Consider the following 27,940-nt stretch of genomic DNA (forward strand, 5'->3'; position numbering starts at 1 on the left):
ATGAACACGCTGAAGTTTATACATGAAAACAGTGTAGTTTATTTTAAGATAGCTATTGAGCTTACATAAGCATGCAATACATTTATATTGAGAGACATATAGAGTCGCCAACATTCTGATAGATTTCAAAGAAAAACAAGCACACTCTTCTGAATCTAAATAGAAGATGAAAAGCAAACGCCCCCAACCTTTCCAAAATCAGCAATATGAAAAGGTTTCATTACGATTAGTTTCAGTCTGGTTAAAACAAACATCGCTGGCTCTTCGTATATTGCCACTGACCCCACAATATCTTCTCTGAAGTGTGACTTCTTTTCCAGAGGACTGGAAAAAAACGTTAGCCTTGAAAAACAGACGTGGGTGTTTTAATAGTGCGTTTTGAGACTAGCGCATATTGCTTCCATCATCATCACACCAGTTCTCAATCTCCTCAATCTACCGACTTACTCTTCTGGAAATTCAATATTTTGTCACCCAATGCAATGATGAACAATCCAATAAAACATCTGAACTGTGGCCACATAATATAGAAATGTGCATATACACACATATTCAAACGTTGTTATATACAGCCTTCATAATATGTAATGAAATCACAACACTCTTACTTGAGGCTTTAAAAGACAGTTATCACTTAAAAAGTAAATATCAAACTTTTCAACAAGGCATGAAATGAAGAAAAACTCCACGAATCAGCCAGGCTTTATGTACACCGCTCTGTCTCTCCTCCTGTGTTTGTCGTGAATCACAGTAGACATGCATGAAGAATTGCAAATATGTTCCATTTACACAAGCATCTGCTTGCTGAACGTGGTTGGAAACATTAAAGTTGTTTGACTTCACTGAGCCTTCAAAGGACACATTCTCTCCTACGCATTTACCATCTTCATCATCATCATCATCATCATCATTATTATCCGCTGTAGCACTATAATCTTCCTCATCCTCTAAGTCACATTGAAGGTCTATTACGCACATTTAGATGCGCCATAAAATGTGCTGCAGATCAGAGCCAGCACTTCATGACGCACTTTATCATTTAATATCGCTCATCTTTGAAACCTGCGAGCATTGTGACATCATTTTTGATTCACAAAACCGAAGAAGTATATAGCACGCATAAATACTTCATTTGAACGCTGTTTTGCTTAACATGCTGATATAAAGGTTATTCATGATACATTTTGCATGCTGTCTGCATAAATATGTTTTTAAGATATGCAGCATTAATGGAGCTTGGGGTTGTCATTTCTTCTTTACATAACGAGTGTGATTTACTCATTTTTTACAACACTTTTGTTTCACTCTGCAAGAACACGATTGCTCTCGCCTTCCACCTAATGCATCGCTAAACATTGTTGATATTTAGGGGATAGACAGCTTTGAGTCTCACAGCTGTCTGTGAGCAGGTTAGTCTTGTAAAACTGTCTCCCTCTGCATTAAAAATACATTTTCACTGTGGCTGTGAAAACTGATTTGATTTTATGGGCAGCCGAAAACAGAGCTTAAGCGTAGTCAAGAAAATGAATGTATTTTCAGCTACAGACACGTTCCAGCAGTAACGTTTTTATTAAAACTAACACATTTCAACCTTTTCTTTTTATATTAAGGTCGCATTTATAAACAATGTTAGAAATTGTTAAAGTACAACTGTAATAAATCAATGAGCATGTGAGAGTTTCAAAAGTGTACCTATAGTTGAAAAGTTTAGTTGTGAGGTTGTTAAGAAATCTATAATGTAGCATCCGTGTTAAGGTAAAGTTTTGGGAGGCGTTGCAGAGGGTGATGTTTATTGGTTGTAGTAATGATTTTGTGACAGCCCAGGACTCTATCTCAGCCCACCAGACCTCTAAGTCTAACCCTCGGTTCACTGGGTGTTTTGGTACAGACCCACTGGTCCATGGTGCTTTATTCCACATGTTGGTTTCATGCGAGACAGATCTATTGACTACAGCGGTTTGGGTTGATACCATGTGTTGCCCCATCCGTATGTCTGTCCAATTCAGTCTCGTGTCGTTCTCTCTCTTTCACCACCTATCATTGTCTGGCGGATATGATCAAAGACAAGACATCTTTGTAGAAAGAGACGTTCTATGCAAACCCTGGAAAAACAGGTCATGCAATAGGTCAAAATGATTTTCACACCCTTAGGAATGTCAAGGTCGAAACTTGCTTTAAAGGGGTCATATGGCGTGAACACGTGTTTTTCTGTGACTTTGGTGTGTTTTTATCTCCTCACAAAATTGCAAAAATTAAAGTGTCGAAACAAAAGATGCATTCTATCTAAAAGCGAATGCTCACACAGACCTGCCTGAAACGTCTTGTGTAACCACACCCCCACAAATCTACATCAGTTCGTGGTATGAGTTGACTAAGACCGCCCAAATGTATACGCAAGTAAGGTGGGCGTACCTGTCAGTACAATTGCTTTGGAAATGTTCCAAAATATGGTAAGAGGCGTAACATTTCCGTCACACGCTTGCAGTATTCGACCAATCACTACGCACTGGTTAACTGGCCAATCATAGCACACCTCGCTTTTCAGAGCGATGAGCTTTGTTAAAAATCGGCGCGTTTCAGAGAGGCGGGGCAAAGAGGAGATACAAACATGCACGGTATGTAGAAAATACAGCGGTTATGAACCTTGAATCGTGTATACACATTGCATTACATCTAAAACAAACAAATAATATTTGTTTTAGCCGTGTCATTTGACCCCTTTAAAGTCTAGTCTAGTATGGCATTACACTGATTTCTAAAACAAAAAATAATAATAAATGGAAAGAAATGGTGAATAAATGATGACATCATTTTAATTCGAGAACCCTTTAAGAGGCATTTAAGCTGACCAAGGTTGCCAAGTCTCTTTGGGGTTGGCTGCTGGTCGATGTCTCCCACTTGCCTGCAATATCATATAAAAAAGAAACATCTCTATTACTAAAGGTTATGCCTAATGGCAGAGCATGAAACAAAAAAAGTTATGCAGAATGTCATGCACTGATGACTATTAAAGATGGTGAAATATTAGGAATAGAAATGTGTTAAATAGCCGGCAGAAAACACTTGGGGAAACAATAAAGATGCAGAACTTCAATAAACACAAGGATGTAATAAGGAGGTCTCAGAGTGACGACAAAGAGGGATTTTGGAATTCTGTGGTCGCTCACTTCAGAAAATGACTTTTTACTACATAAAAAACTTCCAGGAATAAAATGCACCAGGATACTGTAACAAGGAAATTCATAATATGCTCATTCAAATCATTAATACTTCTTATTATTCTTTTATGTTAAAAGTGAAACATAAGATTCTTCATAGAAAAATATTAATTTTTAATTACCATGAATTTTTAGAAACATCCCCTAGAATTTACTCTAGCTGACCTGAACAAAACAAGACTTTATTATTAACAACATTATTCAAGAATGTGTTGTGTGCTTCCGTGTGAGAATGAATATCTGATCTTTTGTCCAAAATAACATGATCAAGGTCACAAAACTTGCTTACTTTTCATCAGTGACCTAGAAAAAAAGCATTCTTTCATTTTACATCATAACTTTTATTTCTGTTTCATATACATTTTCAAACTCATTTTTTTCCTAAAGGAAAAATCCAGATTTTTACTGTGGCAATATGCACCAGTAATGACGCAATTAAAACGAGATATGAGGACAGTTAGCACAAAACAACTTACATACAACTAATGATCTCACAAGGGAGGTTATATTCTAAATCCCTATTACGAATGTTCATTAAAGGCACAGTTCGCTCAAAAATAAAATTATTTACTTACCCTCAAGTTGATTCAAACCTGTATACATTTCTTATTCTGATGAACACAGATAAAGATATTTGGAAGAATGCTTGTACCCAAACAGTTCTTGCCCTCAATTGCTTTATAAATATCTTAAACACAAAAGAAGATATTTTGAAGAATGTAGGAAAGCAAACAGTGCCGTGGCACTTTTGACTACCATTGTGATTTTTCCTACTATGGTAGTCAATGGTGGTCTAGAACTGTTAGTAGTTACAAGCATTCTTCCAAATATCTTTCTCTGTGTTCATCAAAACAAAGAAATTTAAACAGATCTGGAACTCAGAATTTACAACTCCAGGGTGAGTAAATAATGACAAAACTGTTATTTTTGGGTGAATTGTCCCTTTAAGGTTCACTGAGAAAAACTGAAAACAAAACATGAGAAGAATTAGACATACACTTAGTATCTGAGAGTCAAATCTGATATTCTTTCCTTCCGGAAACCTCTTATTTCACAACGAGTACTGTAGAGGAACCACAGAGAAACAATCCAACAGACGACCACGTCGAGCAGTCGACACTCAGTCAACTTAACAAGGGAGAAAATTGATATGCAATTAAAGTCAGACCGTCCAGCTTCACAGGAGGCTTAGCTGGAACCTGACAACGAGGAGCCGATTAAACCTGCGAGTCCCAGAACAAAACCCTCTGATTAGCCTCATGGGTTCTCTTTAATGAGAAACTAGCAGGGAACACTCTCGCTATTTTCCGAACTTTGCTTTGACGATACTTAGATCATCCTTTCATCGGTCTATAATATTGAATCAGGGCCTGACATCGTTTTTTAAAGCCGAAATCCTCTTAATCACAAAGATTAAGTTTCCTCTTTTAAAGCTGAACACGGGGATGTGACACAAGTTGCGTTGTACGGTGCTCTTCTAATGGCTTTCAAACTTCAAAGTTAAGAGACAAAAACAGATGCTGCAGGGTCTGCAGAAGCCATTCAGCATCAATTTAGTCGACAATTCAAGTGTGTAGTGCTTTCAAGTGTTTTTCTAGCATTTTCTTTGAATAGCTTGGTTAAAGCAACCAACCTTTGAATAGCTTGGTTAAAGCGCTTGGTTTTCCACCAACCCTGACAGAAAAAACTATTTCAATGTCTCTGTCTACAGCCGCCAAAACACCTCTTGTTACCCTTCCGTCTCAAAGTACATGCTTTATGCCCTCCTATACACGAGCAGACCCTTCTCCCACCCTTAAGAACCTGAGACTTGTTTTGGTTGTTTAGAGACTGCAGAGTGAGGTTAACAAGGGACGTACTGGAGAACCGAAACTGGATATAGATAAGAACCGTGATGTCCTTGGCTCTTCGGGTAGATCTCATTCAACAAATATCATTTTACCCAGTACTCGTGGTGACATGATGGTTAACATCAAAAATGTTCTTGTGATTGTTTGTCCAGTTCTAGACTTCATGAAGATCTCAATTACGCTTAATTGAAGCATCAACTTTGTCTCAGATGTTTCTCTTTAAATTCTTTAATAGAAATATAAAAAGGCCCAAATGAGGAATACAGGGATATACAGTAGATGGTTTCAAAGCAATACTATAAACAAGCGTTACTGCGCATGCACGCTTTTGTGGCCCAAACACTACCAGTACACATCCACAAAGAATAGAGTCCCTGTAGATTATTTCTGAAAACAAGCCAAATAAATAACATTAGCTAACTAGTTAAAAACAGACAAGAACGCAAAGAACAGACTTGTGTTCTCGTGGAGACCGGTCTTGCGAGGCAGCCTCGGAAGAACGAACTTGGATGGACACGCCGCAGTGACTTCTGGGACTTCAAGCGGGTTCCGCACGCGTGCGTGCGTTCTCTGTTTCTTGTGTTATTGAGTATTGGAACCGGAAAGGTCTTCACTTGCTCTCTTTTTAATCTCATTGCTGTCTAGAAACAACTGCAGCAATATAAACATCTCATTTATCATATTCTTTTACCCATGGGTACACAACAATCTTGACTCAATATGTTATCCTACAAGTACCTAAGAGCTAGAGAACTATGAACGCGAACCTACAACACATATTTCTAAAAGTCTCATTGTCATTTGTTAGCGTTTCAAACAAACCTCTTACGCATACTTAAAGAGCCTTTTAGCTCTTTAACAGAGCTGTAATACAATGGTCGCCTTAAACAGCAAATGGTGAGTTGAAGATTTAAATTAAATGCAAAGATGGGTACCAGTCATCACGGTGAACGCTTGCGACATCGCATAAAAGCACAGCATGCGGCAACCAGATGCTGTTGATAGGATTTGAATTTCAAGGTGGTATTAATGATGCTACTGTATGTCTAGAGGAAGAAAGAAGTGCCTTAGACAGAAGACACTGGGTGAAGAGAAAAAATACAGTATAATTCGATAACTATTGTCCTTGTCTATACAAGAACACAATGAAAATCGTATGTGTCTAACTTTCCAGCTGGACTAAAATATATGCGTTAGGCAGATCTACACAAACTCGCATGCCAAGTACAGACACATTCCCTATAGAGTGATGGAACGGTGTAACATCTGCTGGCACAATGAAGAATGACAGCACACAAAAAATCTGCCTGTGTCACACACAGCAACAACTGATTAGTCTCTCTAAACGTCAAACCCTCCGCAAGCACCTCCATCTCCATGGCTCTGAGCACAGTGCAGCTCCAGAAGGTGTCGGAAGGACTTGAGTCATTAACCTCGGGCTCACAGACTAGACTAAGCACACCAGGCTCAGAACTGTGTTTCACTCCAACAGTTCCCAACCACTCCAGTGAATCTGCAGCTTCACACACTGGGAGCTACAAAATGGATTCATTTTTCCATCTCGCTCCTTCAGATTTTTTCACATGTCCACCTGTTCCTGAGTGCTATAGAGTATTATAATGTTTATTATTATGTTTATTAAAATCCAGAATTTACAAATCACTGCTGTTCTTTTGAAACCTCATATCTCCATATTTCGTGATTTTTATTTTTTTGACACGAATCAATTATTATTATTGGTCACCGTTTACATTTGTCAAATATCTCACTAATAAAAAGTTCTCTTCAATGCTGACAACTCAGTATGTAATCATTTAAAAAGTACAGTGTTTTTTATTTAATGAAAAATAGCAAATTTGGACATACAAGGTTTCAGAAGGACAGCGATGAAATGATTCGTTTCCTTAAAAATGTCATATAAAAAATTAGGAGAAAAAATGAAGGTAAACTGGTACACTGAAACAAATCTCTTGGATTACCATAAAAAATATTTACATTGGTTGGACAATAAATTTATAAATATTACAAATATAAATTCACGCTTTGGGTGTACTGCAACACACAATAAAGTGCAATATAAATGCCTCATTCATTAATTTATTCATTCATTCATTCATTCATTTTATGTTCGTTAAACAAACATGGTTTTTATATTTACAAGTTTTAGATTTTGATTTCAAGTTCTTAACTTGACAACATTTTCATTTAAAAAAACTATTGTCACAGTCCTGCCTTCTTGTTCTTGTTTTTACAACCATAGTAGGAAAAACAATGGTAGTCAAAAGTGCCCCAGAACTGTTTGCTTTCCTACATTCTTCAAAATGTCTTCTTTTGTGTTCAACAGAACCAAAAAAAGATAAAGTAATTTTACCTACTATGGGAGTCAATGGGTGTTGAGATCTGTTTGGTTATAAGCATTATTCCAAATATCTTTCTCTGTGTTCATCAGAACAAAGAAATGTAAACACATTTGGAACAACTCACAGGTGAGTACATGATGACAGAATTTTCATTTTTGGGTGAAGTATCACTTTAATGCTGAATCTCGCTATTAGCCCCAACTTAATCCCGCCCAAACTCAAACTATTGGTTGAGCCAATATTTTTGCGGCTACTGCAGGCTGCATATGCAGGGATGGTTGGGATGTTCATAAAACAATGTTTTGGCAGCATCACAATCAGCAACCCACAAACACCTGTTTCTACTGTAGCTGTCTCTCCAAAAATGAACTGGAATAGGAGAATGTACTTTAAAAAAGGCAACAACAATCAATGTTCCTAAAAATAAGGAATTTAGAGAACATGCATTTCACGTATACACGCGTAGTACGAGGTGATCAGGTGTGTTAACACATCATTGGCCGCAGAAAGCAAAGTTAGCAGCTCCCTTGTAAGAATGCACACAGTTTTTATAGTACGTAACTCTCCAGCTAGTGTTATCTGCCCTCTTCTCTACCAGTTCACCATCTTCTCATTTTTCTTCTCTCCTCCATCATTCTTGTTCAATCAACACTCACATCTTCTCTGTGGTCAGCGGTCAGAGAGAGAGAGAGCGCTCATCTGAGCCCTTGAAATAAAGACATAAGACTCCAGATCAGATCGATAGCCTCTTAGTGACCAGTGTGACACTCGTGTCATGCAATCATCGGACAGATTGTCACGGAATAGAGAGTCTAGATCTGCCTGGGATATCAGGGAAACATGGGCAGAAGAAATCCAGCACTGTACACATGTCCACAAACACTTGAGGAGGATAAAAAGCTAAATCTAAATCTAATGCTGTTAAAGGGATAGTTCACCTAAAAATGAAAATTCTGCCACAATTGACTCACTCTGTTATCATTTTAAACCTGTATGAACACAAAAGGAGGTATTTTAAAGAAACAAGAGCGGTGCCCATACACTTCTATTGTATGGACACAAAACCAATGCAAGTTAATGGGTACCGCCGTTGTTCGGTTACCAACATTCTTCAAAATATCTTCTTTTGTGTTCTGCAGAAGAAAGAAAGCCATACAGGTTTGAAATGACAAGAGGGTGAGTAAATGATGACAGAATTTTCATTTTTGGGTGAACCATCTCTTTGATGCCATGGAGAATCCCAAACTACCATGCACCATATACAGTAATGCATCAATTTCCGTAGGGAGGAAAAATATTAAGACACTCTAAACTAAAAATAAGACAATGTTTTCCATCTGACATCAGTGAACTACACTGAAAAGGCAGATAGAGAAAGTTAATGCAGTAAGTGACCTCAAAGCAAACTTTATTTTGGCCATTTGACATTTGTTGAAATAAGCCTCCGGACTGTATCTGAAATGTCTGCATCTCAATTCAAAAATAATAACTCTTAAATTTGACATATGGCTGAGGTCCCCTTAACCTTTTCAAAACCTCAGCAAACTATTATTAATAATGCATTGTAAGTACGAAACACTAACACTTATCGATCTTAAGCTCAGGTCAGATTTGCATATTCACGCCGAAAGATGTCTGGGCAACGGCGCTCTGTTCTTAATGTATTTTTTAAAATGTATAGCTTGCTATTTATACCTCACTATAAAGTTCATCTACCTTTGATGTAAAGCCACTTACACTTACATGACCTCACAATACAAAATCTATCTTTCCTCATGATCACACAAAGTAGTTCAGCCTAAAATCATCATCTTTCGCACGCCCCAATTCCCTCATGTGAAACAGAGAGAGAGAGAATTGAGAAAGGTTCTGAATAGAGAGAGAGAGAGAGAGAGAGAGAGAGAGAGAGAGAGAGAGAGAGAGAGAGAGAGAGAGAGAGAGAGAGAGAGAGAGAGAGAGAGAGAGAGAGAGAGAGAGAGAGAGAGAGAGAGAGAGAGAGAGAGCTTGGTCGCTAAAACATTTCTTCTCTGATATCGCCAAGTGTACCTGTCTAAAGATGTGACACTGAGAAATGAGTCTCTCAGAGGTTAATTAAATGTTGTTTATGCCAAGTGAGAGAAATTACTACACTACCCAGACAGCACAAATGCAAAGACTGCGTTATGTGACCTGCACAAGTGTGTAATTTTCTGTGGCGAGAGAATAATCCACTGCCACGCCATCACAGCCATTTAAAGCGCGGCTGATGACTTGCATAAAAGACTAGAAATAGACCTAGCCGTTATATTGGCGTAGTTTCTCCGGCAATTGAGGTGACAAAAGAATAAATCGCTAAGTATTCACAGTCTTTCAATGCCATTTATAAAAGTTCAGGGCCAATTACGAACACAGGCAGTTAGCTACCTCAGTGGCCGACTCTCTTTTAGACACATCATCAACTACAGTGAAATTATGTTTTACTGATGCATGCAATATCGTAGAGTTTTACCTAAACTCTTAAAAACATTTCAGTGTGCCGAGCCCCTCATGTTGACACTGCCACAGTACTACAACGCATTTTTGAAGCACAGTTGTGACAAAGACATGCGAGGGTTGTATTTTATCCTGATGTTATATGAAAAAAATTCAATTACAGTATGTACTGTAGAATCAAACTTACTTTTTTATTATGGCATTATTTTCATGACAATTAAGCACATCTTCCCTCAAGAAGCCCTTATTCTCATGACTATAATGGGATTTCATTACTTTTGAGTTTGTTTGTTATTTTCATTATTCTCCGAGATGATTCTCATTATATTCTCATTACTGTAATACAGTAATGAAAATCACCCTGTCTGGACGCAATGGGGATTTTTATCAAGATGAGCACCAGCATTTTAGGGCAGAACAACAAATATTATGATGTATAAATACTTCACTTCAAATATACCACTTTTTCATTAGCAGCACTGTAAATAAAAATAAAGTTGATTTCTTTCATAAAAATATATTTTGTTTGATTTTGAGGCAAAATATGACCCAAGCATATTTCGGCCAACCATCATTGAGGTTCACCCTTAATAATTTCTTCCCAAGAAATATTAGGAACTTTAATTTCATTATGTCACAACAGAAGTTTTAAAATCACATACGACCACCATGTACAAAATGTCTTACCGTTATCTGTGGCAATGAAGAGAGCTGTGTACTGGTTGTGGTGAACATGTGGAGACTCACGGTCCAGTATGGCCTTGGTGGTGACGTTGCCTTTGAATAGGTTCACGCTCAGCCAATCAGCCGGGTCTCTCAACACGGCAAACCTGGAGGGCACACACATCATGTTCATTACTCAAATTGTAACACTGAGTGAAAAAAGAAACAGTTCACATTTTCCTGATTAGACACAGTTACATTTAACAGAAAGCAACTTACTGGCAGTTTGTGGAAGGTGCCGCTTTGTGCATGACAGGGTGATGACTAAACCTAATCCTACCCCCAATCATATTGAGCCTGTAAGGCTGATCAGCCTGTCTGGCACAAAGCGGGACACCTTGCATATATCGCAATACTTACAGGGACAGACTCCCTGGAGCAAACTGCGGTTAAGTGCCTTACACAAGGGCACAATGCTGACAGCTCATGCATTACTTCTTGTTGCATTGGTTGCTTCAACCTTGCAGCCAAGCAACCATTAAGCAACATCACCCCAAGCATTAACACTGCAGTCTAAAGCTGGGTTATCGGGAAGGTCACATGAAAGTGACATATGAAAAAATGGGGCAGGAAGAGCCACTGGAACGTGTAGCTTCTGCGTAGGAGTACGCTCGTGATAAATGACCTGCAGCAACATCTCAAAGAGCAATGAGCCGGTTTGTAATTGGCTAAGCTATTGATGACCTCCAGTATACATAAGCACGTGTATGTATGACTGTGTGCGTGTGCCTTCTGATTGGATTAGAAAAGCAGTCGTGGTTGCGTCAAAGTCTCATCTGAGATCGTGTCACTGGTTTGTGATTTACAGACTCAATAAGGTGAAAACACACCAAATGAAATGCCAAGAAAGGAAAACCAGGGAGACACTTTGGAAACAGAGGAGGGGGGATTTTATTTTCGAAAATATCTTGCTGACTCCAAGATACCTCTCCCAAAAGAACACAAACATTCACACAACCGACAAAGTTTTTATTTTCTATCCGGAGGGGTTAAACATTTTTTGAGTTGCTCACTAAAGCAAAAACAGAACTAGCAAACAAGGAGCGATTGTTGTGAGCGACTGTATACTGCATACAATCCATCTTGCATTGCCATAATAACATTCCTTAGTACAGGGGATTTCAAACCTTACCCCCAAATAAGATTAATCTTTCGTGATGGACCAACATTTCCATCTATAAATTCTTATGTATAAAGATCCATTTAAACGTTGTTAGATAAATAGTAAATGTGATATTATAAAGACAACATATTGTTTCAGAACTTCAACAGTTGGCTACACTTGTTGGATGTATAAACCTGAAGAGAAATATTCTCAATTCAAATGTATTTGTACAGTAGAAACTTTCATTTTGAGTGTGAAAAAATTAACTATAGTGAGAAAAACTTACTACAAAGATACAAATATAAACATTCTGGAAACTATCCATGTTGCAAAAAAGAAGAGATAAACACCAAGAAATGAAACAATAGTCATGTCCAGTAGTGTTTTCAGTCTGAAAACCCCTGCCTTACTAAATACAATTTAAAAAAAAAAGTAATATAACAACATGATTCATCCTAATTTATAGACACATACAAGATGCCAGAACCTGGGTCAGAACACGGGAACATTTTGTTACCAATCCCCAAGCTCGATTGCTAACTATAAGTTAAATCTTTAATAGAAGAAACCCAGAAACCACTTTGTCTGTTGTGAGACAACATTCATTTTGGGATGTTGTCCCCACAAAGGTAGTAAAACCTACATAGGCTACATTGTGGGGACAAAATCCCAAAATGAAAAATGATTTCACAACTGCAGTGCTCTCAAAAGCTATTAGACTTGATATTTTTTTCTTTCCGACAGCAAAACACATTTCCCACACCCATTCTAGCTTATCAACATTCTATCACAGTACATCCTAGGGAAATGTTGTCTGATTCATGAGGACAATCCTGCGTCTCGGAAACAAGCTAGCATGAGATTACCATCACGCTGCGCTGGGTACAAATACCCCACATCCCGCCTCAGATGCACAAGCGAACAGTTTGTAAATCTGCTGTAAAATCAGCTGGCATTTGTTAGAGGAATCTTTTTAGGCCCGGAGTGTGTCACAAAGGCTATAAATGCAGTCAATAGCTGCTGGAGTTTCTTTTATGCGGTTGGGAAAAAAGGGAACAGCTTTGTTTGGGGGCAAATCCAATTCACAGGCGTACGGGGACACATACCGGTGCTAGAGGAACAAAAATACAAAAGTCGTTAGTGTGACATTCTCAAATATAATAATAAAAAATCCTTTGACAGACACAAACACATACAGTACACCCGAGTCAATACATAGGCATTTACACACGGCATCGGCATTTTCTCCACAGTATATTTTTCGGTGCTCTATTGACACGTACAAACAAACACACGCGTACACACGCACAAGTCAAAGCCATCGACTTTTTGAGTGGGTTTGTAGTTGGTCTGCTGAGCAGCGCCACAGCAACACTTCATTTCAATTTGACAGCGCACTCTAAAAGATTTAGATGAACTGGCAATTCATTCTGGCATTAAAACAAATGGATATTTCATTTCTTGAATATGTTTATCAGACGTTTTACGACGCCATTAATCAGAGAGTTAGCAAAACTCAAAAGGCGTATTGGAAAAGGGGCGTGGCCTACTCACCGGCTCAAATGTTTCGTACGAAAACTCTTTCTATGACAATACTTCTTCGGTCTACGCACTCTATTAGCTCCCTCTCAATGTCATTAGTGTGTCATTAAAAACGCATTATGCAAATTAATATGTTATCTATAGCGATACGTGCTAATTACTTCAAATAAGCTGTCAAAGACTTTTCACCCGCAATCAAGCTTCGGTTCATGTAGGCGTGCGTTGTCATTGCACAATCCTACAGACAGAGAAACACAGCAAGGCAATAACTATAAATAATGTTGTGTGACATGTCGGGCTGTGTATTGGCAAGTGCAATGTTAAAATGTATTGCATTGCTGTGGTACGTCAACGTCACCACCATATTGGACAGGGCAAAATGTAAGGTATTATATGTAGCTGCACACAATGTAAATGGTCTTACTTTTTTACTCTCCATCAAACTTTGGAATTAGGGTCGGTGGTTTGAATTTAAAGTGACATAATATAGAAGAAAATAGTGATTTGTCAGCATTTGAGTGTGGTTTGGACCGACGCTCACCAGCATCCAATTATTTTCTTTAAAAAGGAGTCAAGTGTATATGGCCAACCGTGAGCGTACCTTTGTCATTAATGTTATTGCCGAGCATCATGGGTCTACTGCTTTATGTACTGTGATATTGTTTTTGCTACTGTAGCGGGACTTGAGTCTCTGACAGCAATTGTTTAAGACACATGCGACCACCAATGGCGATCAATTTCTGTACCTACTACAAGCTTATTGCAATTTGCATGTTTGTGCATGTGTGTTTAACATCTGTGTGGTTGCTGTTAGGCAGCGGAGCTCATTAAGGTCTCTGTACCCAACTCTGTGCTGTTAATATCCCTGACAGCTGGACTGAAACACAAACACACACATACATAAACACAAGTCACCTTTATTTCAACCTCCCATGCACGTCTTTAACACAATTATAGTAAAATGTGTTCACATGCACAACAAATCAATTGGGGATAGTAATGGCAGACAAGTCATCTAACAATAGACTAGTTGAACTTGTTCGTCACTGCATGCTGAGGTCAACTAGATTTGGTTTTCATATTTTTAGCAGCGATCATTTAATTAGCATGCCGTGCTTTAGCTGGTTGTTTAATACTGCACAATTCTGTTGGAAAATTGTGTCTTTCAATGCATTCCTTTCGGTTCAAATTCGGAAGGACATCGGCTATTGCACTGCATCATTTAAAAATAATAGACAGGTAAAATAATCTGGCATGCAAAAAATGTCTTGTCCTCTCTCTATTCTGTTACTGTGTGTTTAGCTCTTGTTATAAGAAACACAATATGCACATATTAAAATCAATAGCAAAAAGTAGTCCCATAAAAACACACAATACAGTTTCCACATAGTTAGGGCATTGCTGTACAGCTGCTGAAAACACCCCCCACAACTTTAACCCACCCTTTTCCTCACCCCACCAGGAATATGTCCTCAAGACACTTTTTTCCATATACTTTGTACTCTTTTCACCCTTTCATATCATGGTAGGTCTGGAGAGGGCCTGAGGTGCTGTGCACATTTATGTTCTTGTGTCAATGTGAAGGGCCTGGGGGCCAGAAGTGCTTTTCTCCACATTAGCTTTTAATAGAGAGCCGGGGAGAGCTGCAAACATCATCTCTGCTGCAGGGGTGTCATTCTGGCCTTCTCGTCTCTAACTTCTAAAACCCTTATTCCTAGCCCGTGCCCATGGCATGGAACTATATGAGGAAGAAGCAATCCTTCCTCACACACTGAACTGTGCGTTATATGGCTATCAGTTAATATTATGGTTTCTGGTTAACACAAATAGTCATGTCACATATCCACATGTTTTTACAATTATACATATTACTAAATATAACATATGAATCTATTTTATATTATTTAATATTCAATCAAATATATATACATTTCTACGTCTATTTGTCATCTGTTTGTACCAGTGTTTTCTGAACAGCTGCAAAATTGTGAAAATCGCTATAGAAACTTTACACCGATTTTTTGACATGAACTTATTCAGTCAATATTAAAAATTTCTCTGAGATATTTCACAGAATGTTATTTACATTGTGTACTGTAGGATGATTTTATGTAAAAAGGAATTATGTGTCTGTCGAAATATTCCTTAAAACCACTGGAACTGGAAATACAGTATCCCAGTGCAGTTTGTGAACACAAAAGCAGCAAACAGCCTTTCCCAACAATTCCTTTCCTAACAGCTACACTTCCAGGACGGAGAGAAGGATGTAGACTTTCACTTTCTACGCGTTGTTCTTGTTTGGAGTTTGTCTCTCTTTCTCTGTGGTTTTAATTCACACTGGCTTAACTCAACTCATCTCCCATGTGTGCATCCGTCGGCCACCAGATCAGCGCGGAGAGATGCACAGGTTGATGAAACGCAGCTGTGCCGTAAAACCCTGTCGATTCCCCGGTCCCCCTCCTCTCTCATGCCTGGAACAAATTACCATTGTCACCCCTGCAGATATTTCCGTTCGTATTGGCAGAAAGAGCTGTACAAAGGAAACAAATGTGACAGGGAGGCAGGAAATATAAACAGGGAAAGTCGGGCCATCAATCAGCCGTGGTCAGACTCCGAGGGAATCAGACCCCTTCTGCGGGCTCAGTGCGTTCTGCCCGCCTGTCCATTAAGCGCTCGTTAAAGTTCAGACTGACGCTCACCATTCATTCATCTCACTCTGTTTCCAAACCTCTGACAGACATCACACATACTGTAAACACACACACAAAAGTGAGAGCTGGACCTCCACGTGGCCATATAGTTGTCGTTTATATAGTTATAAAGAATAAACTCTTGTTCAATTTTACAGGCTAGAAAGATGTGTGTAAGCAAAGAAGAAAATCAAAAATTCAAATGTTGTTTCATGGAACACAAAAAGAGTTTTTACGCAGCTCTTGTTATACAACAGCAATTAAGTCATAAAAAATAAATAGTCTGCAACTAAATGCAATATTTAAAATAGTCTAAAGCCAAATCAGATCATTACAGTATAAATGACTTAAACTGGCTTTAACATTTTTTTTTCAGTTTTGATTCATATGGACTGGTTTTATGATACAGTACTTTTTCCATCATTTTTGACACTTTACATTCCTAGTTACCATTAACCTATTGTGTAGCAGAATCTGTGTAAGAACTTTATGTTGCATGAAGAAAACTGAATACAGCACGCCCCGTTTCAAGTTTTGTAGAGGGTAAAACAGTTGACTATTGTATGAAATGCTTCCATACTGTCAAGGGAGGCAATTCAGGATGTGGCACGATGCCAGGATGCTGCTCCCAACTCCCGAAAGCAAAGATGTTCCAAGCTGTGCAAAGTTTATTCAGCAACAGAGGATAGTGAGACATGTGTTCAGATGAATGTTCACTCCATTACTGTAAGCTTGAGCAAAGAGCTTGAGAATGAAGACTTAAAGGACAGCATCAATCAAGCATGCGCACCCCACACACACCCATTTGCCCTCTGTCTCTTTCGCTCTTTTACCCCTGTTTTCGCTTTAGTGCAAGAGCTCATCGCCTGAGAGCTAAACTGCAGAATTGAGGCAACAGGAAACACTACCTCGGCTTCATTTCCATAAATTATCATGCCTCGGCAACGCAACACATAAAATCTAATTTATTATCATAATAAGGCACAAAAAAGCAGCTCTTTGCATCGGTTGAGAATCACAACCCTGTAATTAACTCGGAGAAAAGCAATTTATCCACACTTCAGAGAGGTCTCGCAACTCTCACTCTGTTGCCATCTTTTGAATAGGCTACTTTTAATTATTTAAAAAGCAGACAGTTACTGCTAGTGCATTGTTGAACAAAGGCCTCTGGATAAATATAATATATATATACTCACGTAAACAATGCATACATACGATTACAGGTAATTAATCAACTCTTTAATTAAAGCAAATTGAAACTTAACTCTGCAAAAGTTCACTGGTGATTAATTCATGGTCCACCTACGACCATACTGCACCTATGAGACATGAATACATGCTAATCTACAATAAACATGATATTCTACAGGAAAAGCCAAAGTTAAATGCAATTAAAAATAGTTTTCATTGTAATGGGCAATCATTAAGTACAATAAAACACACAGCAAGCACATTAGAGAGGAGTGTTGCATCTCCAAAACAAAGTAAATAAGAAGAGGGTGTATGAAAACAGAAGTGGTTCGGTCATTTAGGTCAGGGGTTTTCAAACTTTTATGTCAGCCTTTGACCTAAATCATTTACTTAAAGTACCCCTGAGAGATAGCCTACTCCCCCGAGGAAGTCAATATTTCAATCATTTAACTTCAAAAATATTTATTTGAATATAAACGTATATATTGATTTTATTTTATTTTTACACAACTATTGTTATTTCTAAAAAATGTTTTGCGATTCAAATTTTCTCAAAGTAATGGAAGCAATTTGTATGTGCACAGGGTACATTGTACCTCACGAACCACATGCAATTCCCTTGTGAACCACCAGGGGTTCGCAAACCCCAGTTAAGGAAACCCTGATGTAGGTCACGATCGAGATCTTAATCATAACATATCCCAGCATATTCTGGGCCTGTGACCTAACATCTGACATCTTTCTAGCCTGTACCAATGAACAACGTCAGGGACCCCATGACATCACTAATCACGAGAAATGATCATTTTCCATCGCTTGGAATAGCATCCACTAAATTAGCCGAGACAGAGAACACAGCACACTTTAAATATCGAGTGTGATAGTGCAGGTGCGAGAGTGCCAGAACAGACGATTTCACTTGCTGTTCTAACAGAGCAATTAGAAGCGTGCAGATGATATGGCGTCGCTACAGACTGCAGCTGTGTCCAATGCAACGACATCACTTAACAGCCTGCACCACTGACACCAATACCTCTATTAACATGCTTTAAACCTTATGAACCCTCAAATGCACACATGGATAAACAAACGCACACATACACTTGATTGTATTTCAACTGTTTTATAATATGAACAGATTTGATATATTACGGCCCGTTGAGGACGACTCAAGCTGCAATTTTTAAGAAAACAGGTGGATGGTTCTATTACTTTATATGGTATGCAACTCCAAATACAAATGTCTCTAGTTTAATACCACTTGTCTCCGACAGCCGTCTGGCACCCCACACGTGAAGGCAGTGCTAAAGTTTGGCATAAGAAGTTTCTTCGGAAATGAGCGTTCTTGGTCGCGACTACAGTATGTGGTCTGCCGTAATGAGCCCCTGTTCTCATCGTCTCCAAACTTCTTTTCTCAGAACTTTAAACTACGGCATAGCCAAAGGGGGGAACAAACTCAGAATTATGTATACAGGGTTTGTTTGAAACTTTCTGGAGTGAGATCAATTCAAAGACAGCTTTGAAGAAGAGCTGCGCTAGGATTTATGCACTGATCCAAGGAAAGAGCTACATTTTGGATGTGGATGGGTCTCCACAGGGGTCCAAGCAGGCCCTAGTCTCTCTGCCTGGACAATATGACACAGTTCAGAAACACTTAAAAGTGTACAGACGATAAGAGATGATTCTGAAGGTTTAAAATTTCAGTGGAGGAAGTTCATCTGAGATTTTTTGAAGACACCCCCAAACCCTCTACTTATAAGATGTCCTTAAAATTGAGATATGACTATGCTTATTAAAGAAACACTGTGTCCTGTTCAAAGATAATGTAGTGTTATAAAGTTTTAAAAGTATATGTTACTGAGTATTAACTGTCATGGAACAGATGGGAGAATGTGTCAGACAAAAGCCAGCAATAAGTACTGCATTCAAAACAGAGCCATGACATTTTGCTAACACATTGCTGTGCGTAACAAAATAGCAACCAGAAAAATAGGACCTTAATAGGACCTACAACCTGAACAATACTCTTCTAAGAGTCACATTTTTTCCTACATTTACATCTTAGATGATCTCACATATACAGACTGTAAAGGAAAGGGTTAATGCATAAAACTTGAAGAATTAGAGAAACAATTTCACGCAAATCCTTCCCAACGTATCCAAGATCTCCTCTGCATCACCCTAACGACCCCAAGTAGAAAGAGCCTGCACCCAATGAGCCATCCCATAATTCTGATAATGGCTATGTTTGTGATTTCCCTCAGGCTAGCAGTGATGCACCGCTCACCTTCCCCAAGACAAGCTTGACAGCGCTGAATAAAGGTTGAATAAAAAAGAAACGCTGAAAAACCTTTCAGCAAACACATCAGAGAGCCTAACATCTTCACCTCGCTCCACAAAATTACTCATTCGGTGGAGCGCTCCAAGGCAAATCTGATGAAGACTGATTTTCAGTACAAACAAGAGCTTCAAAACATGAAACAAGGTGCAGTTTAAAAAAGGATAAACAATTCTGAAGTCTGGCAGTTTATTAAATGAAAGAACGACGCTTAATGCATATGGATTGCAGTTAACTGCTAAACAATACGATTCTTACATGAGGGAAGTTTTCTATAGTTCAACCAAAAAGACTGACACGACAAATAACAAACAAATTAACCAAGAAATAACTCCACTAAATGACTCTAGTCCATTTTCCTTTTTATCTTTCATTGACAGAGAGATACAATAGACAAAATACATCCTTTCCTTTTTATGGTAAATTATGTATGTATGTATGGAGAAATCTATGCCAGTTCTGACAATTTAAAGAAAATGGAGCCTATTCAAAGAGATTTGTTATCAGAATCAGAGTAATCACAGATGACATAAGAATGATTTTTTTTCTCATTGATGCAGAATTACTTGTGTTTTCTGAATATAACATTCAATTCCCAAATATAAAATGTATGCTAAGTAATACTATAAAGGTCTTCACCATGTGCATGTCTCAAACACTGTACATATACATAATGACTGTAATAATCCTTGTGTTCACATAAAACAATCCCAATGTTTGCACTTCCTGTTGGGATCCATTCATTGTATAACCATGCAGCGATTTTAATGGTTGTCTTCTATCAAGGGATCTTTTACAGGATATTTTACAGCACAGTTCTTAAGAATTACCATGGGACACAGGTAGACGGATAAATCAATAGGGTTTTACTATATATACACGGGTTTTCGGTTGCTTGTTAAAAGCTATGGGGCATCATCTGTGAATATAAACTTTAATATGCAATCCTGCTGCGTTACAGAAAATGATGTAATACAGACAGACAGGCAGACAGAAATCTCATGCACAGATGTCCAATGCGTAATTAACATTCCACACATTCCATTATTTGTTAAAAGTTCATTATCACACCATCTGTAACTAATCCAATACAGGGTTACTTGCTTTATTCACCCTTCGAGCATGATTGTGAAGATAAATAATGTTGTTTAATCTGAGTAGACAGCAATTAATGCCCTCAACATGCTGTTTTACACAAGCATCTGACCAACATTTATTCCTTTATATTAATACTACAAACAGGTCCAAAAGTATGACATCACTACAAGAAATGCTTCTATTTTATTTTTTCTATTTTAATACAATCCTTTTCCATTTCAAATTAAATTATCAGCAGATTTTCAAAACGCTCAATGCGGTCACACACTGTATGTAAACACATAACCTTAGGCACATAAAAATAAACCCTGCCAAGGCACGTGTTGTCCTCCTAGCGTATCCTCTAAAGCTATCCTGTCCGTCCATTCCCCCTGCAGTGCTTTGTTTTCTTTCTTCGTGCTGACACTTATAGCCTCAGGTAAAAGCTATGGCACTTCAAAGGGCTTTTTACTGGCAAAAGGAGATCAAAAGAGGTGAGATGGGCAGTGAGAGGACAGACATTGAAGAGATGAAGAATGAATAGAATGAGAGTATGCGAGAGAAAGCGTGGACGAGTGAAAACTCATGTGGTCTGTGATGAGCAGGGGTCGTTTAACTAGCAGTGGTAATGGCAAGGTACATCACCTGTTTAAACTGCCCTGATCTCAACAAGCATAAACGGCAAGAGAAATAATGGTGCAACTTTAGCCTTCAGCTACCTTTAGGGACGATTACTTTTGGTCTTCGTTTTAATTATGTATTTTAATATACAATACAGAAATACATTAAATACTGAGAATACATAGCAAAATGCATTTTCATGAAACAAAATAAATGTAATTCTTTTTAATTCAATTCTTTTATTTTGTTTACATATACATGCCTTTGTTGTTATTTAACAATGGTTTTTACTATAGTAAAACTGCAGTACAGATATCTATGTTTTTGGCGGATTCATTACCATTCATATTACCAAATATCATAATTCAACTATGGTAATTGTAGTACGATCAAATTAAATGTGGTTTTACTTCAAATACTATAGTTAAACTTAACCTGATCTCACGTGAATTCGTAACTATTTTACTAGGTTGTGAATCGTACGCAAACACACGAATACTAGAAAAAAAGGAATACTGAAACCCCACCCCTAAACCGAACGTAACTGGCGTGAAAGCAAATCGAACTGAAATGTACGAAAGGGTTTGAAATTAGCCACCTTGTAAAATAGTTATGTTTTTCTATGACATTTACATTTATGCATTTGGCAGACGCTTTTATCCAAAGCGACTTACATTGCATTATCCTATACATTTGTTTCTAAGTATGAGCCATCCCCTGGGATCGAACCCACAAACTTGGCGTCGTAAGCACCATGCTCTTACCACTGAGCTACAGGAAAGCACTGGTTAGTTTCAACACAGTCGCAAACCGTAATCTTTTAATTTGTGTTTACTGACAAGATTTTACCCCTTTTTTCATATCACTTTTTTTCGTGTCACCCAGCACGATTTTCAATCTAATGTATTTTAATATTTTAAAATCTTTCATATGTATAAATCTATATCAACGCAATCTGATGAGATTCATTCCTATTTTACAACGTGGCTCATTCGTGTGAATTTCTATTTCCTACGATCTCATTGATATGTTTTATGATTTCACTTTTCCCCTGTGACGTTAGGTTTAGGGGCGGGGTTAGGGGAGCCATTTATCACGGTTTTGCCAATGATCATGCGGCTGTGATTTTAAGGATTGGGGTGAAGTAAGGTGTTGGTTAGCCACATCCTAAAATATGTACGACTTCTTTTGATATCAGGTTATATATATCTAAATGTAAATACACACGCAGTCTGTGTATTGAAAGTCGTGCTGAGTGACACGAAAAGAAAGTCATGCTGAACGACATTAAAAATACCTCGTACTCACTGATACGAAAAAATGGGGATATTCGTGTCCATGAACACAAATTAATAGAATCCAAATTTCGTGTCTATGCCACGAACTGCCTTAAGACTGGGTTGTTAGTTTCCTTAAGGGTTGAGCGCTATGGTGGAGGGATATGTTTTAGCAGACACTGTCCTCACACAGCGAGAAACTTTCTTTGGCTAAAGAAGCTAATTTAATACCGTCAACCTGCTAACATGCTAAAATCAATTAACCAACCAAACTCGCTGAGAATTACCTGACTAGCAAACAGAGTTGGAATACTGGCCTGCCTGCATGCTAAGGTTAGGATGTAGTAAAGGTAATGAGGCTTCACGGCAGGTAAAATGATTACATTAAAGTAATGATCTGTCACCAGCCTCTGAGAATCAGTTTAGAGATATTGTAACGGCTCCAAGTCCTGTACACAGTCAATCATGGAGTGGGGCAGAAAGATGAATGACTGCACAGATGGTCAAAATCTCTGTGGCAGAGAAGTGTGCTCACATGTCAAACATTTCTCAAAGAGCGCAGTGAATCTGCTGGATGAGAACAACTACATCGGGAGGCCATGCGATCGCTCTTCTGAAGCTTTGATTCACATGTGCTGTCATCACAAACTCCCCTAACAGACTTCACAGAGAATATAACTAGGTAGAGAAGATTCACTGGACCTCTTTGAAAGTTCTTTAAACTTTCAAACCTTTAAGTTTGTTTCAAACTACGCTTCAGGTGAAATTTGTAAATGGTTTGTACAGGATAGTCTTTCAGTGTCCACCAAACTTGGGAAGAAATATTGCCCCTATCGCAACCAATGAGCTCCCAAGTGGCCCTTTATCACAATAATAAACCCTCAATGCAGTTCATTCGAGTTCACAGGAGACCTACTAGCCAACAGTCAAAGCAGCTTGACAGACTTATTTGGGACTTGCCTATTATCGGCTTAATTTCATGACGGCATGATACCTTATGCTCTGGGTTTGGAGGTAGTCGGGGTCAGTGGCGTTCAACATGGCCACGAAGCTGCCCACGGGAATATTTTCTCTCCTGATGACCACCAGGGGGTCTGGAAAGAACACGGGTCCTTCGTTCACATCCAGAACTGTGATGTAGACTGTTGCAGTAGAGCTGGGCCCATACACAACATCTGGAACCAGTGGGTCTTCGTTTTCCACTTTTATCAACAACGTGTGAAACATAGAACTCTCATAATCCAGAGGCTAAAAAGGACAACAAAACAAGCACTGTAAAGAACACCATTTCTGTCTGAAGCAAAATTCTCACTTTCAGGTACAATGGTAGCTTATGAATCCAGATCTTTTTTTTTGGCTGCCTTGAATTTCTAAGTGCAGTTGAATTGGCTTAAATAGTACACATTTTAAAATTTAACCAGAAGTGAGTTGCTGTCACTTAAAAAATAAGTGGAAATTGATTGACAAATTAATTTTGATGAGTTTAAGTTATCTAAAAACATTGGTTTAACGTGTTTTCATGAGTTGAAAAATGTAAAAACATAAAAAAAGATAAAAGTGTAAGATGAAATAACATGTAACACCAATTATGATTGTACTTAACAATTTAAGGCAGCAACAAATAAATATATTAAAATAAAGTGTATTTAACCACAAGTATCACTGAGTAAAGTAAAGTAAAGTAAAGTAAAGTGAAATAAAATAGAATGGAAGCACATACCTTTATAACAGATAACATGCCCTCATTGTTGTCCAGGTTTGTCTGGATCTCAAAGTTCTGGTTGGGATCTCCATTGATAATAGAGTATATGGCTCTCCAAGCTCCCGTGGCCGGGTCGTCTCTGTCGTCCACCGTCAGGTTCACCACCACCCCAGTGGAGCCCTCATTCACTGTGGCCTGAAACTGCAGCACAGATTGTTAAATGTCATTTAAGTGTTTCCCAATATGCAGTTGCAATCACACATACTGTATGCATCAGTAGTCATGCACACACTAAAACATTATATGAACCTGCAGTCTGTAAATGATTTCAGTACCCTCAGTGCCATCCAATAATAATCCCTTCAAGGCCACCGATTTAAGATCTGAGATGATGGTAACAATAAGACCGAATGAGCCGTGGAGGAGTTGTGGGTTGTGTAGATAATGCAGGATATGAATGCTTTGCCTACAATCGTCTCTCTTTATGTTTACAGAGATTATCACAGCCAGTGGGACGGATCGCTATTGTTTCCGGCTAAAGACGCACCACCTTCTATAATGAAAGTAACGCTGATCTTCCTACGCCTGTATCACTTCAATCCCTTTCAGCCCCTCCTTCCTTGTTTGTACACGTAGAATCTGAGTCTTATTTCCTCCCTGCAACCCTTCTTTCTGCCTCTCTGTCAAAGATAAGGCTTAAACTAAGCCTGTGTGAAACAGATCTTGTTCTGTTTTTTTGCCACTGGAGGAAAACCCCTCCATTCAGAGTCCTGCAAATCTCCATAGTCCTTGTTCAATCCAGCCCAATGTCACACTGTTTGGGAGATGAAGTGTTCCTAGCTCGGCCAGATGAGCTCTGGTCCCCATCAGCTCAGCTATCATTTCCGTTCAGCGCCTTGTGAAGTGAGCACCCTCTCCATCCCTTCTGGGATGTGCTCCTTTTATATTAGCTGTCGGTTCGGAGGTTTGGCGATCGGGGGCGTCCAGAGGTCACAAGTGGACTGGTGATGGCGCTGTTGGACCTGGCTACCTGGGTGAATTGGGGATGTTTTGGAGAGAAAGTTTGGATACCCGTGGGACCCGAGATGTGCCACTAAGCCCACTCGCTATCTTAAAGTGATAGTTCACCCAAAAATGAAAATTCTGTCATCATTTACTTGTCCTCTAGTCCTTTCAAACCTGTATGCCTTACTTGCTATGTATTAGTAACCGAAAAACAACTTCTCCTTCACTTCACTTCATACAATAGAAGTGAATGGGCGACACCGTTTTCTTCAAAATATCTTCTTTTGTGTTCGGCAGAAGAAAGTGAGTCAAACAGGTTCGAAATGACAATACACGATGACAGAATCACATGCACACATACTAAATGGTCGGCCATGTCTCCAACAAAATGCCGTATTCAAGGAACACTGTGTACTGACCCAAGGTTATTCCTGAAGAACCAACAGGTCCTTCTTTGTGCTGTTTCTATGTGGTGATGTTTGATGTTTGATTGTTGTCTTTTATTTCTGCAAACATTCACTAACCGACAGCTACCATGACAGCAAGCGATTGCACCGATTATTACATTTGACCTACTAAATTAAAGTTTTAACAATTTTAAATTAAAATTTTCACAATGCCAATCTCTCCAAAAGAATAACATTTTCATTAGGTACAAAGAACGAACCTGGTGATCAGACAAAAAGCTTCAAATAAAAATCCTCAGTCCTACATAAGCTCTACTTTATTCTTTCCTGGAAACATTTCTGAAGTCGCCTCCAGTGTCCTCGAAAAGCCGCATGTGTCTCGGAGGAGGCGAGAATGCACCTGTCTGCTGCGAGCCATGGAGAGATTACATCACTTATATATTACTTCAGCTCCAATGAAAGCCCTGTATCTACAGCGAGCGATCGCTGTAGGTGTATCACTGTCAAAATCACAGCAACACAACCGAAACCAATTTAGCATGCATGAAATGAACATTAAACATGAGTTTACAAATAGTTACTGAAGGACACAAATGCACCTGCACACTCGCAGACACACGCACACACGGAGACATCTTCACACCGCTGACCAGTCGCGTTTCATTTAATCATCTGGGGCAGTGAAGCGGTCAGATGGATGTATTCAATCTTTGTGGGTTGCTGATTCACGGGCCCTGCCACACTAGTGATAAGACCCCAATCCCTCCGAGTTCACAAAGCAAGCAGCGGTGTGAGAAACTGAGCAAAGTTATCAGCCCTAAGGCAAAACCCCCAAACTAAGAAAATAGGAGCAGACCCCCAGTAATACTAATATTTATTCATTCAATGCAGCAGGGCAACAAGATTTCATCTAACCATTCCATTTTTGGGAATCAGACCTGTGACCTTGGTGCTGTTGCATGAGCACAGGGCAAGCAGTGTGGACATTTTCAGCCGATATTTTAGTTGCAAGCTTCATTTACACGACGGTAGCATCTCTCAGCAGGTGTGTGCCAACGGTCACAGCAACTCAACTCCCCGCCGGGTTAATGGCTTTACCGATTCTTCTCACACTGAAGTGCTGACAAGCCATTGACCTGCTCATTATGAATCAAATAGTTACAGTTCAATGAGTTGGTGAGTTAAACTGTGTGTTGGACAGCATTGATTTTTTTAATGTGTTAACCTGAATCGCTGCATTTTTGCCATCTGTGACTTTTGTCTCTATATCTCCATCTATGTTTGAAACATAAAATTGCAGGTTATGAAATTTAGCGGCATCTTGCGGTGAGGTTGCGAATTGCAACCAATGGCTCACTCCACCAATGGCTTGCTATTGTGAAATAGGATATTAGACAGTTTTGAACACTGATTGTTTATGCACTTGCCACTTTTACTGAAGTGAATGATTTGTTCACGAATTGAACATCAAAGCGTAAGTTGTTTTAAGTCAGTCAGTGGTACACTGCTCTAAAATAAATAATTTCCTCCTGATCGCTGGTGTAGCAATACCCAAAATGACCAGAATGGCTATTCATTATAAGTAATGTAACCACAATGTACAGACACCACTGGAGATTGAATCTGAACTGAGCTCCTGCTTTAGTAACAAAATTCACACCTGATTCTTTAACTCCCAGTTCGTCTTGACATCTGTTCACGGAATCAAATCAACATTCGTGACCTTTAGAGAAAACTCTGCCTGACTTACACTTCTTAGATTGCATGTCTCAAACCGGGAACGTAGGAACTGCGTGTTGTTTTCACAGCTTACCAAGATTCTGCAAAATAACACTTTTCGTTCCACCTGCAGTCAAGCTGGGAACACGTGAGGTGAAAGGCACTACAGAAGCCTTCAGAGACTGACCTGTCAAGATGTGACTGTGGATGAAACACAAATGACTTTAATGCCACAAGAAACCTAAATCACACATATTCACATAACAGTCTCTCTGAGAAATGAGTGAGAGACTGAGCGTACCACAGTCTGGCAGCCCTTCATCCGGAGCTCGGAGCTTCAGTGTCAAAGTTATTCCATCAGAACTTACAGCAACAAGTTATAATAACTTTTATTTATTAGCAGTACCACATTTCACCTTTTCCACACTGATTGTTGGGGGAAATTATCGTATTTTTGTGAAGCACGTTGGTCACCTTCAGGTTTTTTAAATTGTGCTAGATAAATAAAATTGTATTGTATTGTATATTGTATTGCTGAGGGATATCTGTGAAATGTGACAAAATGGATGTAAATGTACTGCAATGTGTTGAACAGAACTGAGAGTACTCCAGTCATACGCATTATCAAATGTGGTCGCGACGT

The 27,940-nt window shown here is 38.8% G+C and overlaps 1 protein-coding gene across 2 annotated transcripts in view; it reads right to left on the reverse strand.

Moving 5' to 3' along the window:
- Positions 1-27,940, reverse strand: part of cdh13 (cadherin 13, H-cadherin (heart)) — a 275,581-nt gene that overhangs the window by 14,010 nt on the left and 233,631 nt on the right. For both annotated transcript variants that reach the window (XM_057348011.1, XM_057348012.1), the window contains exons 9-11: positions 24,185-24,367; positions 23,459-23,712; positions 10,588-10,730 (exon numbers count right to left, since the gene is read on the reverse strand). In XM_057348011.1, coding sequence (XP_057203994.1) covers positions 10,588-10,730; positions 23,459-23,712; positions 24,185-24,367 — 580 coding nt within the window. The remainder of the gene's footprint in view (positions 1-10,587; positions 10,731-23,458; positions 23,713-24,184; positions 24,368-27,940) is intronic.

The sequence above is a fragment of the Triplophysa rosa genome, linkage group LG12 (genome assembly GCF_024868665.1).
Source record: "Triplophysa rosa linkage group LG12, Trosa_1v2, whole genome shotgun sequence".
NCBI classification, from domain to species: domain Eukaryota; kingdom Metazoa; phylum Chordata; class Actinopteri; order Cypriniformes; family Nemacheilidae; genus Triplophysa; species Triplophysa rosa.